Here is a 15,960-nt window from a genome sequence, read left to right on the forward strand (position 1 = left end):
TTTCTTTGAAGGAACACTCCTGGCAAAACCAGTACACTGTGTTCTAGTGTAGGACAAGGTCTAAGGAGGCAGTGCATGAGACAGAGATTCAATGAATTCCCTTGTCATGCTCCATACCATCATGCAGTACTCTGGGCATAACGTAACAAGGTGTTTCAGTTTGCCTTGAGTGTTCATTTAAGTACTAAGGGAGTCATTTATTAAGACTGGCGTTTTAGATGCATACATAACTTTGGCGCATCCACCACCGGTCTAAATGTAAGCCAGAATAACAAAACTATGTGCCGCAATCTGCACCAGAAATATGCCTAATATAGGCATATTTCTGATTGTAAATGACCCCCTAAATGTTTTTTAAACCCTACCATAAGAAAGAATTGAGGAATAAAACTAAAGAAAAATTTACTGGGTTCATAAATCTTTCCCAGGAGCCTTTTATTTCCCACTGAGTCTCTTCAATGGCAAGCACTACCCTCCCCATGAGCTGTGTCTAAGGCATCTTATCCAGCCAACCAGTACCATGCTCTGTAAGTACTAAAAGGCAGGAACCCCAAAACATATTTCAGGTGGGTCCTGCTTCTTTTTGGCTAACATGAACAAATTTTAATGCTATTTTCCCATGAAAATAAGTTTCCAAAAACCCATTGAGCCACTTCAAGTAGAACCAGCTTTCCTTCACCCCCACCCGCCCAGAGTCATCCTCCATACATATTAGAGTAAGATATTAGTTAAGGGGTACAATGAAACAAACTTACCTGTAATCATCATTACGATTGTCATTGTAAGTTCCGCACAAGCCACTGGTTTGGTTTTTGTAGCTGGCATCAAGGATAACATATAGGCGGTTAAGAGTAAGGTCATACTGCAGGTTAAACAATGGGCTCACCACATCCAGGAAGGTGGAAGAACTTCTTATGACAGTAATAGTGTCTAGAAAGAAAGACAGATTATTCATATCTTAATTTATATTCGAAGCAATGGCATTAATATTATGAAGCTTAATGTTTGATGGACTGATGAAAGCAAATGACAACTAAGGTTTATCTATCTCTAGAAGAGGTCTTCATCTGATGATGGCATGACCTTCATAATGCTATAATTACATACCTATGAGGAAGTAAGGGAGAACTGTGGTTTCTCCTTCTGACAAGATTTTTCCATCATTAAGGAGTTTTATGCTGGCTTTCGATGGGATGTAAATGTCTACAGATTCAATACAAACTGCACCTTTATTCTACAACAGAGGCGAAAAAAAGATTAAGGTACCAGACAAACGTAAAATAAAATTTGGGGCTTTTCTTGTACCCCATTGTAATGGAATACCTACATAGTTGTTACCACCCAACTCTGAACAGGGTTTATTATTCAAGCTGATTGTGAAGGCTGCAGTCTTAGCCAAAATGTAACTACAATCTCCAGGCGTTTCATACAATGTCCCATCAAAGGTACGAATCATCTGGAAACCAGTCACTGAACAGACACCTGAGATACAGAATGCACAGAATATCATACGCCCTTAAAATTATTATAACCTTACTATACTTGACTGAGGATTTATGTAAAACAGAGAACCTATAATCGCACATAAAGATACATCGGACCTAAGGTATTTGTTGGAATGAAATAATGTCAACTAGTGGTGACACAAAAATGACTATACTGTCTGTGTCCTGGATGATGAGGCATTATATGGACAGTAAATATATTCCAGTGAGTATTCTAAATAATAAATTAATGATTTACAGGACTGAAACGAAGAGATGAAGAGACAATAAAATTACCTGGGCAGTCCAGATTTTTCACACAGGTCAGTAAGCCATCATTGCAAGTACTAAAAAGTAAAAACATGGATTTAATTGAATATAATAACATTTTCACAAATATGAACCATAGAAGACCTGTAATGAAAATGCTTTTAGGGCAAAATACATGCAGTTAAAGGTGTTAAGAGACTATAAAGGACAAGGTTGGGAGTTACACACTGTTGGAGATGATATACAGTACATATAGAGAGAAGTAACATACCAAGTAACACAGTTGAGTTTTACAGTATCTCTATGAGACACAGAATCATGGTTGAATGTACAAGATTTCCCCATGGATGGAACTGCTGGAGTAGGTTCCCCTTTCTTGGGGATCACTGGTTCCTCAGGCTGAACTGGGGTCTCTGGTTCAGTGGGATTCACCTCCTGAGCAGGCTTAGGTTTCTCTGTTGTGGAACATAGCAAAAGAAAATGTATGATACCAAATGTATTACTTGTTTTTCAGTGTAATATTAGACTCCCTTTACAATTAGGATGAGAGCCTAAATAATTGAAGAACAGATCCTGAGTTCTATAACTGATGATGGTTAGACACAATGGTAGTTAAAAGCATGAACGTATGCTGGATTTACACTTCCTAATATGATTATCGGGAAAGCCCTGTAATTGCTTGCTCCTTGTTGTAGAAGAAGAGCTGAACAGATTCCTTTTCTGTGGGCAGCAGAGTGCTGTTTACATAACAAAATCTGCTGCCCAGAAGCAGTTATTTTACAGTCCACTTGAAAGATTAATTCCCTGAATTTTGCAAAAACATTCGCTATGTGGTGAATTACCGTATTTTTCACCCTATAAGACGCACCTAGGTTTTTGAGGAGGAAAATAAGAAAAAAAAAAATTGAACCAAAATGTGTGCTTTTGGTGGGTTTTGAACTAATGGTGGTCTGTGGATGACACTAATATGGGGGATCTGTTGAGGACACTGTTGTGGGGGATCTGTGGGTGACACTGTTATGGGGGATCTGTGGGTGACACTGTTATGGGGGATCTGTGGGTGACACTGTTATGGGGGATCTGTGGGTGACACTGTTATGGGGGGTCTGTTGAGGACACTGTTATGGGGGATCTGTGGGTGACACTGCTATAGGGGATCTGTGGGTGACACTGTTATGGGGATCTGTGAGCGACACTGTTATGGGGGATCTCTAGATGGCTCTTATTGGGGTCTCTGGATGGCACTGTTATGGGGATCTGTGGATGACACTGTTATGGGGGAGATCTGTGGATGACACATATATAGCATCTTATGCTATGTGTCATCCACAGATCCCTCCCATAATAGTGTCCCTGCGGTGGGAATGACCCCCAATACAGGGGGTGGGGGTCGTATCTGCTTTTATAATGACAGCGGGGCCCGTGCAGTGACTGTATTCTACTACACGGGCCCCGCTCACTGTATATAATCTTATCTATAATTGTAGGCATTGTTAATATATAAAAGTTCAGGGTAATCAGAGCCTGTATTACTTACAAGCGCTCGTAGCAGAGAGGAGGGAGGAGGCAGGCCGGAAGGACGGGCGCTGGCAGCATAAGTTACTACGTCATGCGCCCACGCCGCCTGCTTCATTCATAAAGTGGGTGGCGCAGGCGCGTGTCGTAGTGACTACCGGCTTGCCTCCTCCCTCCTCTCTGCTACGAGCGCTTGTAAGTACGGTATACAGGCGCTGATTACCTTGAACTTTTATATATTAACAATGCCTACAATTATAGATAAGATTATATACAGTGAGCGGGGCCCGTGTAGTAGAATACAGTAACTGCACGGGCCCCGCTATCATTATAAAAGCAGATGCCGGCCCCCAGCCCCTCCTCCCTCTTAGCTACACGGCATCACGGCGCGGCGTATCATTGAAAATTTGTAAAAATGCAGCATTCGCCCCATGAGATGCACTGCTATTTTCCCCCCACTTTTGGGGGGGGGGGGAAGTGCATCTTATAGGGCAAAAAATACGGTATATATATTGTTTTCATGATATTTTGCAAATTTTTCGCTTAATATTCGCAATAAATTCACAAATTCTAGAATTTGTGATCTCGGCATTATTTTCGCGATTGCGCAAATTGGCACTAATGATGCACATATTTTTTGTGCAATACGTGGAATTTCACATTTTATCAGGTCTGAGTAGATATCACTGATTGGTGCACTAAGTATTTTTGTGACATTACGCTATGTCTGTACCATATATGTATGGACAGCAGAGAAACAGTAATTCCTATCACACTACCTAACACCTGGAACCTATCAGCTACACTATATCACTATCTAACCTACACTGACTATCTCCCACTAACTATCTGTACTATATATATATATATATATATATATATATATGAGCTAACTAGCTATCCAATGTAATTGGATAATGAATAGGATCCAGATGAAAGCACAGAGCACAGCAATGTCACTGCTCTCTCTCTCGCAGAACTGCAAAAAAAACAGCAGAAAATGGCTGCTGGGGAGTTTCTTATAAAGTTAAGGCAGGGGCGTAGCTATAGGGGGTGCAGAGGTAGCAGTCGCTACCGGGCCCAGGAGCCTGTTGGGCTCAAAGACCCTTGCGGTGCATAATAAGACACTGTTATTATAAAAAGTGTATGCTGGTCAAGTTACACCTCTAACTGGAGGGAAGGGGTAAGGTCAAAAATTTGTTATGGAGAGGGGGGTAGTGTGCCGTTTCAATTTTTGCCTCAGGCAGCAGAAATGCTATGTGCTTCCCTGCCCCTGGCCACAAAGCACTGAGGGAAGGGGAGCCCAAGCTGAACTCTTGCACCGGGGCCCATGAGCCTTTAGCTACGCCCCTGAGTAAAGGGGTAGGCAACTTTCCTATTGGTTGCTAGAGATGTGGCTAAGCTCTGACAAAGATATTGCAGCCTTCTTATTTGCCCACAAGCAAGAAAGGAGGTTACTGATAAAAAAAATAATCTAGAATATTCACAATTACGAATATATAGCACTATATTCTACATCTTCGCAAATTCTCGAAGTGCCGATATTCGCAATAAAAAATTTCCAAATAGATTATTCGTGATCAACACTATTAATTAGCACTGTTATTGAACTGTATTTGCACTGTGCTGTGGAAAGGATTAATGCACAGCCAGCTATTACTGAGAGAGTTTGGCACTTTCTAGTTATGCATTGAGAAGTTAGAAATCTTCCACTGTTACTATAAGGGATTATGCAAATCTTAGCAGGGGGAAAAGACACACAGATGCACTGTCCTTTTGACTGCCTGGTTAAGCTTGTTTAAGTTTGTGAAAACTGTGTAGTCATTACCATACACTTGTATTGAAACTCTATTCAAGTATATGACACACTGAAATTGCAACATTGTTTTTTTTTAGGCCGTGCTTTTCCACCCTTTCCAATAGTAAGTTCTAATTCAGTTAGAAACTGTATATAAGGAGAGCAGTTAGAGCTCCTCATTGTCTGCATATAGGAACCAGTGTTTAGTAGGAGAGACTCTGCCAATCTAAATCTAAAGATAGGGACCAGTGGTCAGTAAGACAGACTCTGCCAGACTCCACAAGTGACCACAAAAAGACACTGGGATGGGGATACTGAGCCAAAGCCGTTTGGCCAGACTAACAGCTTTCTAAGGCTACTTTCACACTGGTGTTTCTGGGTCCGCTTGTGAGATCCGTTTCAGGGCTCTCACAAGCGGCCCAGCTCAGTTAAGCCCCAATGCATTCTGAATGGATAAGGATGCGTTCAGAATGCATAAATTTGGCTGCGTTTGGCCTTAATTGCGTTTTTTAAACGGTCACTAAAACGCAGCTTGCAGCGTTTTTGTGACCGTCTGACTATGCGGAGCCTAACGGATCTGTCTAGACTTACAATGTAAGTCAATGGGGAGGGATCCGTTTTTCACTGACACAATATGGTGCAATTGAAAACGGATCCATCCCCCATTGACTTTCAATGTAAGTCAGGACGGATCCGTTTTGACTTACACTTTTTTTTAATAAATAATGCAAACGGATCCGCTATTAACGGATACAAGCGTTTGCATTATTCCGCGGGGATCAGAAACTTTAGAATGTCCAAAATAAAGATTTTTCAACCCCCCTGCACCCCTGAATGATTTTATGCCGGCGGGTGGTGCAGGGGGGGTCTCGCAGGCGGTGCGGCAGGCGGGATCGCGATCCCTCGCCCGCCTCCCCTTGAATAATCGTTGGCGTGTAGTGGGTATACCAGGGTGTCAGCACATTGCTGACACCCTGGTATAAACGGCTGACATCAGTGATGCGATGTCAGCCGCTTAACCCTTTCCATACAGCGGTCCGTACGGACCGCTGTATGGAAAAGGTTAACAGCTCAGGGAGCTCCCTCCCTCTCCCATCGGGGGGCTGCTGTGCCTTTGCAGCCCCCCGATGGGAGAGGGAGAGAGCCCCCAGACAGCCCCGTCCTTACCCTTCCCCGTCTGCGCAGTTCTGACCAGTACTGAGCAGACGGGGAAAGTTCCCATGGCAACAGGACGCCGTCTCAGGCATCCTGCTGTCCATGGTGCTGAACGGCATAGATCTGTTCAGACAAAGTGTAAAATACAGTACAGTACAATATATATTGTACTGTACTGTATTATACAGACATCAGACCCACTGGATCTTCAAGAACCGAGTGGGTCTGGGTCCAAAAAAAAGTGAAAAAAAGTGAAAAAAGTAAAGTTTAAAAAAAACACATTTATCACTGAATAAAAATTAAAAAAATAAAATACACTACACATATTAGGTATCGCCGCGTCCGTAACGAACTGATCTATAAAACGGTCATGTTACTTTCCCCGCACGGTGAACGCCATAAAAATAAAAAAATAAAAACTATGAGGAAATTGAAATTTTGCCCACCTTACTTTCCAAAAAAGGTAATAAAAGTGATTAAAAAAGTCGCATGTACGCCAAAAAAAGTACCAATCAAACCGTCACCTCATCCCGCAAACAATGAGCCCCTACATGAGACAATAGCCCAAAAAATAAAAAAAACTATGGGTCTCCGACTATGGAGACACTAAAACATGATTTTTTTTTTGTTTCAAAAATGATATTATTGTGTAAAACCCTGATAAATTATAAAAAGGTAGACATATTAGGTATTGGCATGTCCGTAAGAACCTGATCTATAAAAATACCACATGACCTAACCCCTCAGGTGAACACTGTAAAAAAAATTAAATAAAAACGGTGTCAAAAAAGCTATTTTTTTGTTACCTTACATCACAAAAAGTGTAATAGCAAGCGATCAAAAAGTCATATGCACCCCAAAATAGTACCAATCTAACCGTCATCTCATCCCGCAAAAATGATACCCAACCTGAGACAATCGCCAAAAAACTGAAAAAATTATGGCTCTCAGACTATGGAGACACTAAAACATGTTTTTTTGTTTCAAAAATGATATTATTGTGTAAAACCTAAATAAATAAAAAAGTATACATATTAGGTATCGTCACATCCGTAAGAACCTGCTCTATAAAAATAGCACATGATCTAACCTGTCAGATGAACGTTGTAAATAATAAAAAATAAAAACAGTGGCAAAACAGCTATTTTTTGGCAAATTTTCCATTTTAATCAATTTTTTCCCATAACAAAGCAAGGGTTAACAGCCAAACAAAACTCAATATTTATTGCCCTGATTCTGTAGTTTATAGAAATGCCCCATATGTGGTCGTAAACTGCTGTATGGCCACACGGCAGGGCGCAGAAGGAAAGGAGCGCCATATGGTTTTTGGATGGCAGTTTTTGCTGGACTGTTTTTTTCACACCATGTCCCATTTGAAGCCCCCCCCCCCCGATGCCCCCCTAGAGTATAAACTCCAAAAAATGACCCCATTTTGGAAACTACACCCCTCAAGGTATTCAAAACTGATTTTACAAACTTTGTTAACCCTTTAAGTGTTCCACAAGAGTTAATGGCAAATGGAGATGAAATTTCTGAATTTCTATTTTTTGTTACTTTGCCTCACAAAAAGTGTAATATAGAGCAACCAAAATTCATATGTACCCTAAAATAGTACCAACAAAACTGCCACCTTATCCCGTAGTTTCCAAAATGGGGCCATTTTTTTGTAGTTTCTAACCTAGGGGTGCATCAGGGGGCTTTAAATGGGACATGGTGTCTAAAAACAATCCAGCAAAATCTGTCTTCCAGAAACCATATGGCGCACCTTTCCTTCTGCGCCCTGCCGTGTGCCCGTACAGCAGTTTACGACCACATATGGGGTGTTTCTGTAAACTACAGAATCAGGGCCATAAATAATGAGTTTTGTTTGGCTGTTAACCCTTGCTTTGTTACTGGAAAAAATTGATTAAAATTGTAAATTTGCAAAAAAATTGAAATTATGAAATTTCATCTCCATTTGCAAATAACTCTTGTGGAACACATAAATTGTTAACAAAGTTTGTAAAATCAGTTTTGAATACCTTGAGGGGTGTAGTTTCCAAAATGGGGTCTTTTTTGGGTGGTTTCAATTATGTAAGCCTCACAAAGTGACTTCAGACCTGAACTGGTCCTTAAAAAATGGGTTTTGGAAATTCTCTGAAAAATGCTTCTAAACTTCTAAGCCTTGTAACGTCCCCAAAAAATAAAATGTCATTCCCAAAATGATCCAAACATGAAGTAGACATATGGGGAATATAAAGTAATAACTATTTTTGGAGGTATTACTATGTATTATAGAAGTAGAGAAATTGAAACTTGGAAATTTTCTAATTTTTCCAAATTTTTGGTAAATTTAGTATTTTTTTATTTAAAAAAATGAAATTTTTTGACTCCATTTTACCAGTGTCATGAAGTACATTATGTGACGAAAAAACAATCTCAGAACGGCCTGGATAAGGCCTCATGCACACGACCGTTGTGTGCATCCGCGGCCCTTGTTCCGTTTTCCTTTTTTTTTCGCGGACCCATTGACTTTCAATGGGTCCGTGGAAAAATCGGAAAATGCACCGTTTGGCTTCCGCGTCCGTGATCCGTTTTTCCAGTCCGTGAAAAAAATATGACCTTTCCTATTTTTTTCACGGACAACGGTTCACGGACCCATTTAAGTCAATGGGTCCGTGAAAAATCACGGATGCACACAAGATAGTCATCCGCGTCCGTGATCCGTGTCCGTGATCCGTGTCCGTTTTTCCTATCATTTTCAATGCAAACTTAACTTAGTTTTTTTTTTCACTTTTCATGTCCGTGGATCCTTCCAAAATCAAGGAAGACCCACGGAAGAAAAAATGGTCACAGATCACGGAACAACGGAAATCCGTTTTGCGGACCGCAAAAAAAAACGGTCGTGTGCATGAGGCCTATCTTGTGTGCATCCGTGATTTTTCACGGACCCATTGACTTGAATGGGTCCGTGAACCGTTGTCAGTGAAAAAAATAGGACAGGTTTTCACGGACTGGAAAAACGGATCACGGACGCGGAAGCCAAACGGTGCATTTTCCGATTTGTCCACGGACCCATTGAAAGTCAATGGGTCCGCAAAAAAAACGGAAAACGGAACAACGGCCGCGGATGCACACAACGGTCGTGTACATGAGGCCTTAAGGTGAAAAATGGCTTGGTCCTGAAAGGGTTAAAGAACAAATCCCTGTCTCATGCAGTGCCCCCCAGACCCTGAACTAGGCATTACACTTTGTGTCAATTACTATACTGTATATGGTATTGAAACCTTCTGATGATTACTTAGGCCTCCTGCACACAAACGTATTTTTTTGCAGTCCGCAAAAACGGGTGCCGTTTTTCCGTGATCCGTGACCGTTTTTTCGTCCGTGGGTCTTCCTTGATTTTTGGAGGATCCACGGACATGAAAAAAATGTCGTTTTGGTGTCCGCCTGGCCGTGCGGAGCCAAACGGATCCGTCCTGAATTACAATGCAAGTCAATGGGGACGGATCCGTTTGACGTTGACACAATATGGTGCCATTTCAAACGGATCCGTCCCCATTGACTTTCAATGTAAATTCTGGAGTCCCTTTTATACCATCGGATCGGAGTTTTCTCCAATCCGATGGTATATTTTAACTTGAAGCGTCCCCATCACCATGGGAACGCCTCTATGTTAGAATATACTGTCGGATATGAGTTAGATCGTGAAACCTCATTTCCGACAGTATATTCTAACACAGAGGCGTTCCCATGGTGATGGGGACGCTTCTAGTTAGAATATACTACAAACCAGCGATGGACTGGCCATCGGGAGTACCGGGAGAATCCCGGTGGGCCGATCGAATTATGGGCCGGCTGTCAATCACTGTCATTTTCTGTGTGATTTTGATTCATTTACCTGGCGGCTGGCGTCGGTGGCGCCGTCAGCCAATGACCGGCGTCCATCAAGCTGCGCTGGCCTGCCACTTCCCTCCGGCTCCGCCTCCTCCTATGTTTAGAGCGGCCCTGATCACCTCCCAGCGACGTGAGGTATCTCAGGGGTCACGCTCACGGCCGTATGCGGGAGGAGAGGAGGAGTATGGGAGGAGCCGAGCCCGTTCAAGCAACAAGAGGAGGCGGAGCCAGCGCCGCCGAGGAGGAACGAGGAGGAACGAGAAAGTGTACGAGTACAGCGATAATTCAGTGCCACCACCACAGCGTCAGCAAGTAAGGTTAACAACAAGTGTTACCTATTGCCATTAGGTGTGACTTGCAACAACAAACATGTTAAAACACAAGACTAAACGTAAGGGAGGAGCCGAGAAGTTAAGAGACAAAAAAAGGCAAGCACTTGAGGCAGATGCCACTAAATGTGTAAAATTAGATGCATTATTTGCTGGAACGTCCGCAAAAGCTGAGAGCAGTGCGGGCCTGACTGCTATGGTAAGTCAGACATTATTATTTATTCCTTCTTAAACCACATACAGATTTGTGGACTTTATGGAACATATTTAGCCTACAGTTGTGACTTACTATATGTCTATTCTCAGGCTGGGTCCACAATAGAGGAGAGTGGAGAGGAGAGGGAGCATGAGGCAGGCGATGAATGTGAAGACGATAGAGGAGATGAGCAGGAACATGAGTGTAGACAAGAGAGAGAAGTTCTGAAAAAAGACAGAGGATTAGAGAGAGGAGAAGACATAACGCATGAGATAGTAGATGACAGAGGAGATGGAAACATACTTATACTTACAGTGGAATGTTTTTACTTATGTTTTTTTTTTAGTGTGTTTGGGAAAAATAAAGTGGGCCGGTCTGGCTGAAGTCCAGGGCCACTTTATTGTCCCAGTCCATCCCTGCTACAAACTGTGTACATGACTGCCCCCTGCTGCCTAGCAGCATCCGATCTCTTACAGGGGGTCGTGATCAGCACAATTAACCCCTCAGGTGCCGCACCTGAAGGGGTTAATTGTACTATCATATCCCCCTGTAAGAGATCAGGGCTGTCAGGCAGCAGGGGGCAGACCCCCCCCCTCCCCAGTTTGAATATCATTGGTGGCCAGTGCGGCCCCCCCCTTCCTCCCTCTATTGTAATAAATCGTTGGTGGCACAGTGTGCGCCCCCCCCCTTCCTCCCTCTATTGTAATAATTTGTTGGTGGCACAGTGTGCCCCCCCCCGCCCCCCCTTCCTCCCTCTATTGTAATAATTCGTTGGTGGCACAGTGTGCGCCCCCCCCCTTCCTCCCTCTATTGTAATAAATCGTTGGTGGCACAGTGTGCGCCCCCCATTGGCCCCCCCTCCCTCTATAGCATTAACAACATTGGTGGCCAGTGTGCGGCCTCCCATCTACCCCCCCCGATCATTGGTGGCAGCGGGTTACTAGCAATAGTACAATAGTAAAAGATTCATACTTACCTGGGAGCTGCGATGTTCGTGTCCGGCCGGGAGCTCCTCCTACTGGGAAGTGACAGTTCATTTAGTAATGCGCCGCATAGACCTGTCACTTAACAGTAGGTGGAGCTCCCGGCCGGACACGAACATCGCAGCAGCCGGTAAGTATGAATCTTCTACTATTGTACTATTGCTAAGTAACCATGGCAACCAGGACTGTAGTAGCGTCCTGGTTGCCATGGTTACCGATCGGAGCCCCAGCAATTAAACTGGGACTCCGATCGGAACTCCGCTGCCACCAATGATGGGGGGGGGGAGATGGGAGGCCGCACACTGACCACCAATGTTGTTAATGCTATAGAGGGAGTGGGGGCCGATGGGGGGTGCACACTGTGCCACCAACGAATTATTACAATAGAGGGAGGGAGGGGGGGGGCGCACACTGTGCCACCAACGAATTTTTACAATAGAGGGAGGGGGGGGGCCGCACTGGCCACCAACCTATTATTACAATAGAGGGGGGGGGGCCGCACTGGCCACCAATGATATTCAAACTGGGGAGGGGGGGAGGGTCTGCCCCCTGCTGCCTGGCAGCCCTGATCTCTTACAGGGGGCCGTGATCAGCACAATTAACCCCTTCAGGTGCCGCACCTAAAGGGGTTAATTGTGCTGATCACGGCCCCCTGTAAGAGATCAGGGCTGCCAGGCAGCAGGGGGCAGTCTTGTACACAGTTTGTAGTGTATTCTAACTAGAAGCGTCCCCATCACCATGGGAACGCTTCTGTGTTAGAATATACTGTCGGTTCTGAGTTTTCACGAAGTGAAAACTCAGCTTTGAAAAAGCTTTTATGCAGACGGATCTTCGGATCCGTCTGTATAAAAACTAACCTACGGCCACGGATCACGGACACGGATGCCAATCTTGTGTGCATCCGTGTTCTTTCACGGACCCATTGACTTGAATGGGTCCGTGAACCGTTGGCCGTGAAAAAAATAGGACAGGTCATATTTTTTTCACGGCCAGGAAATACGGATCACGGATGCGGCTGCAAAACGGTGCATTTTCCGTTTTTTCCACGGACCCATTGAAAGTCAATGGGTCCGCGAAAAAAAACGGAAAACGGCACAACGGCCACGGGTGCACACAACGGTCGTGTGCAGGAGGCCTTAATATGATAAGACCCCAACACCTGCAGTTATCATTATTATCAACTTATGTTTTCCTCCATCCGCATGCTGTTCAGAACATATATCAATTCCACCTGTAATTTCATGTTTTCCATTCATTTCAAAGATTTTTGTCACTACTAGTGTTGAGCGCGAATATTCGTAATACGAATTTTTATCGCGAATATCGGCACTTCGATAATTCGCGGATATTTAGAATATAGTGCTACATATTCGTAATGACGAATATTCATTTTTTTTTTTTAACACAGTACACATCAAGTGATCATCCCTCCCTTCTTCTAGCTTGTGGGCCAATGAGAAGGCTTTGTCACAGCTTAGCAACATCCCTAGCAACCAATAGAAAAGTTGCCTACCCCTTCACTATATAAATTAAGACACTCCCCAGCAGCCATTTTGTGGAGTTTCATGTGAGAGAGAGAGGATCTTGAATACTGTGCTGTCCTTTTTCAAATTACATTCCAAATGGCATATAAATAATCCTGATAGTTACTGTTAGATAGTAATAGGGAATTGTGTAGCAGAATAGCTGATAGGGTCCAGTGCAGGGTGTAGTGTAGGTTATAGAGTTAGTTAGCTGAAATATATAATCCAGATAGTTAGTGCTAGATAGTAATAGCTAATAGCTGAATAGCTGATAGGGTCTAGTGCAGGGTGTAGTGTAGGTTATACAGATAGTTAGCTGAAATATATAATCCAGATAGTTAGTGTTAGATAGTGTAGGTTAGTTAGGGCATATTGTAGCAGATAGGGTCCAGTGTAGGGTGTAGTGTAGGTTATAGAGTTAGTTAGCTGAAATATATAACCCAGATAGTTAGTGCTAGATAGTGTAGGTTAGTAGGGAATACTGTAGTTTAGCTGATAGGGTCCAGTGCAGGGTGTAGTGTAGGTTATAGAGTTAGCCTGTGATGTCCCAACAATACTAAGTTCAATAATCAGTATTATGTTGTCAGACCTGATTAAAGGTGAAGTTGTATGTAATGAGCTAAAATATTCGAATCAATAGTGGCGATTTGCGCGATCTCGAATACTTTGAAAAACTCTATCTGCATATAAAGCTATTGTTATGACATGCGTGGAATTTAAATCTAAAATAGTGCTGTAATGTACAATTACTTACCGTGATCAGGAGTTCTTCCTCACCATCTCAAAAGTTGCTGCCAACCATTTTCATCACTTATGTAGCTATTAGCTAATAGTGCATGCATGCGTGCGTGCGTAGGTGCACACGCGCAAAATAGTGCAATCGAAAAGAATTTCACGAATATCACAAAATCATGAATATTTGGCGAAAATTTGCCTAAATATTCGTGAAGTATCGCAAATTCGAATATTGCCCCTGCCGCTCATCACTAGTCACCACACCATTACCAAACTTAATTTTTCCAGATTGGTGACCAGTGAAACCCCCAAGATTGGCATCACCCACTACTTTGACATCACCCAACTGTAATTTGCCTCCTTTCAAATCAAATAGATCTGTTGAAGAATTACAATAATAATTTTCTATTTTATAACCAAAAATACATTAGGTTATAGTTCAAATTCCCATAGTCTGTTATTTAATATAAAATTATCCCAACACCTCTACAGTTACATACATAGTTACATAGTTGATATAGTTGAAAAAAGACATAAGTCCATCAAGTTCAACCAAGGGATAGGTGGGGACGCGAAGCCCAGAAAGAAGTGAGACTCAGATTTCTACACGTTTTCATAAGCATTAATGTCGTTTACTTTTAAGAATTCATCTAAACCCTTTTTAAAACGGTCCACTGCTCCTGCTGTGACCACGTCCTGAGGAAGTCTATTCTACAGTTTCAAAGTTCTAACAGTAAAGAATCTTTGACGCTTCTGGAGACTTTTTCTTCTCCAGTTGGAGGCAGTGCCCCCTTGTCTTTTGAGGGCATTTTATATGGAACAGCTTTTCACCATATTTTTTGTACAGCCCATTTATATATTTATATAGGTTAATCATGTTCCCCCTTAAACGTCTCTTCTCAAGACAAAATAAATTCAATTCTTTTAATCTTTCTTCATAACTAAGACCCTCCATGCCCCTTATCAGTTTAGTCGCTCTCCTCTGTACTTTTTTCCAGCTGTAGTGCGTCCTTTCTATAGACTGGTGCCCAGAACTGAACTGCATATTCCAGATGAGGCCGCATCAATGCTTTGTAAAGTGGTAGTATTACATCTCTGCCCCGCGAGTCCATGCCTCGTTTAATGCTTGACAATATCCTTGTGTCCTTAGAAGCAGCTGATTCACATTGTATGCTGTAATTTAATCTACCATCCACAAGGACACCCAAATCCTTCTCTATAAGTGACTCTCCTAGTGTTACATCACCTAGGACATATAAAGCACGGAGATTATTACTACCAAGATGCATAACTTTACATTTATCCACATTGAACCTCATTTGCCAAGTTGATGCCCAATCACTCAGAGTGTTCAGGTCAGCTTGTAGTTTATGGACATCTTCCATAGACTGTACAGTACTACACAGCTTAGTGTCATCTGCAAAAATAGAAATGGTGCTATTAATCCTGTCCTCGATATCATTAATAAATAAATTAAATAATAGAGGGCCCACCACTGAACCTTGGGGTACACCACTTATAACCCGGGACCATTCTGAATAGGAATCATTGACCACAACTCTAGACGCAGTCATTCAGCCAGTTTTCAATCCAATTACAAGCCTATAGATTTGTATTTTTAAATGCCCTTTTTTTGTCTTTTATTGCCCTTTTTACAGTAGCTGTAAGCCATGGGGGGGGGGGGTATTTTAGCCTTTTATACTTGTTACCTAAAGGAAATAAATATTTTAGTACAATTACTCAATGTGGATTTAAAGCTCTCCCATTTATCCTCAGTATTATTATGTGACAGCAGCTGCTCCCAGTCTATGCCCTGAAATGCTGCCCTCAACCCAGGGAAATTAGCCATTTTAAAATTCGGTGTCTTTGCTCTGCCTGACAGAGTTTGCTTCTTATAGTTTACGGGTAATATAATTATATTGTGGTCACTAATACCTAGTGTTTCTCGAACAGTAACATTTCCAACAAGCTCTGCATCATTAGAAATTACCAGATCCAACAGAACATTACCCCTAGTGGGAGCTTCTACAAACTCGCCCATAAAGTCGTCCTGCAGCAAGTTGAGGGATTTTCTCCCCTTTGCTGTTGAGGCAGAA

The 15,960-nt window shown here is 42.6% G+C and overlaps 1 protein-coding gene across 1 annotated transcript in view; it reads right to left on the reverse strand.

Moving 5' to 3' along the window:
* Positions 1-15,960, reverse strand: part of LOC120998620 (otogelin-like protein) — an 88,656-nt gene that overhangs the window by 49,176 nt on the left and 23,520 nt on the right. The window contains exons 6-11 of the mRNA XM_040429385.1: positions 14,135-14,242; positions 2,026-2,209; positions 1,782-1,831; positions 1,328-1,482; positions 1,108-1,234; positions 756-930 (exon numbers count right to left, since the gene is read on the reverse strand). Coding sequence (XP_040285319.1) covers positions 756-930; positions 1,108-1,234; positions 1,328-1,482; positions 1,782-1,831; positions 2,026-2,209; positions 14,135-14,242 — 799 coding nt within the window. The remainder of the gene's footprint in view (positions 1-755; positions 931-1,107; positions 1,235-1,327; positions 1,483-1,781; positions 1,832-2,025; positions 2,210-14,134; positions 14,243-15,960) is intronic.

This window comes from Bufo bufo, chromosome 1, assembly GCF_905171765.1.
Source record: "Bufo bufo chromosome 1, aBufBuf1.1, whole genome shotgun sequence".
NCBI lineage: Eukaryota > Metazoa > Chordata > Amphibia > Anura > Bufonidae > Bufo > Bufo bufo.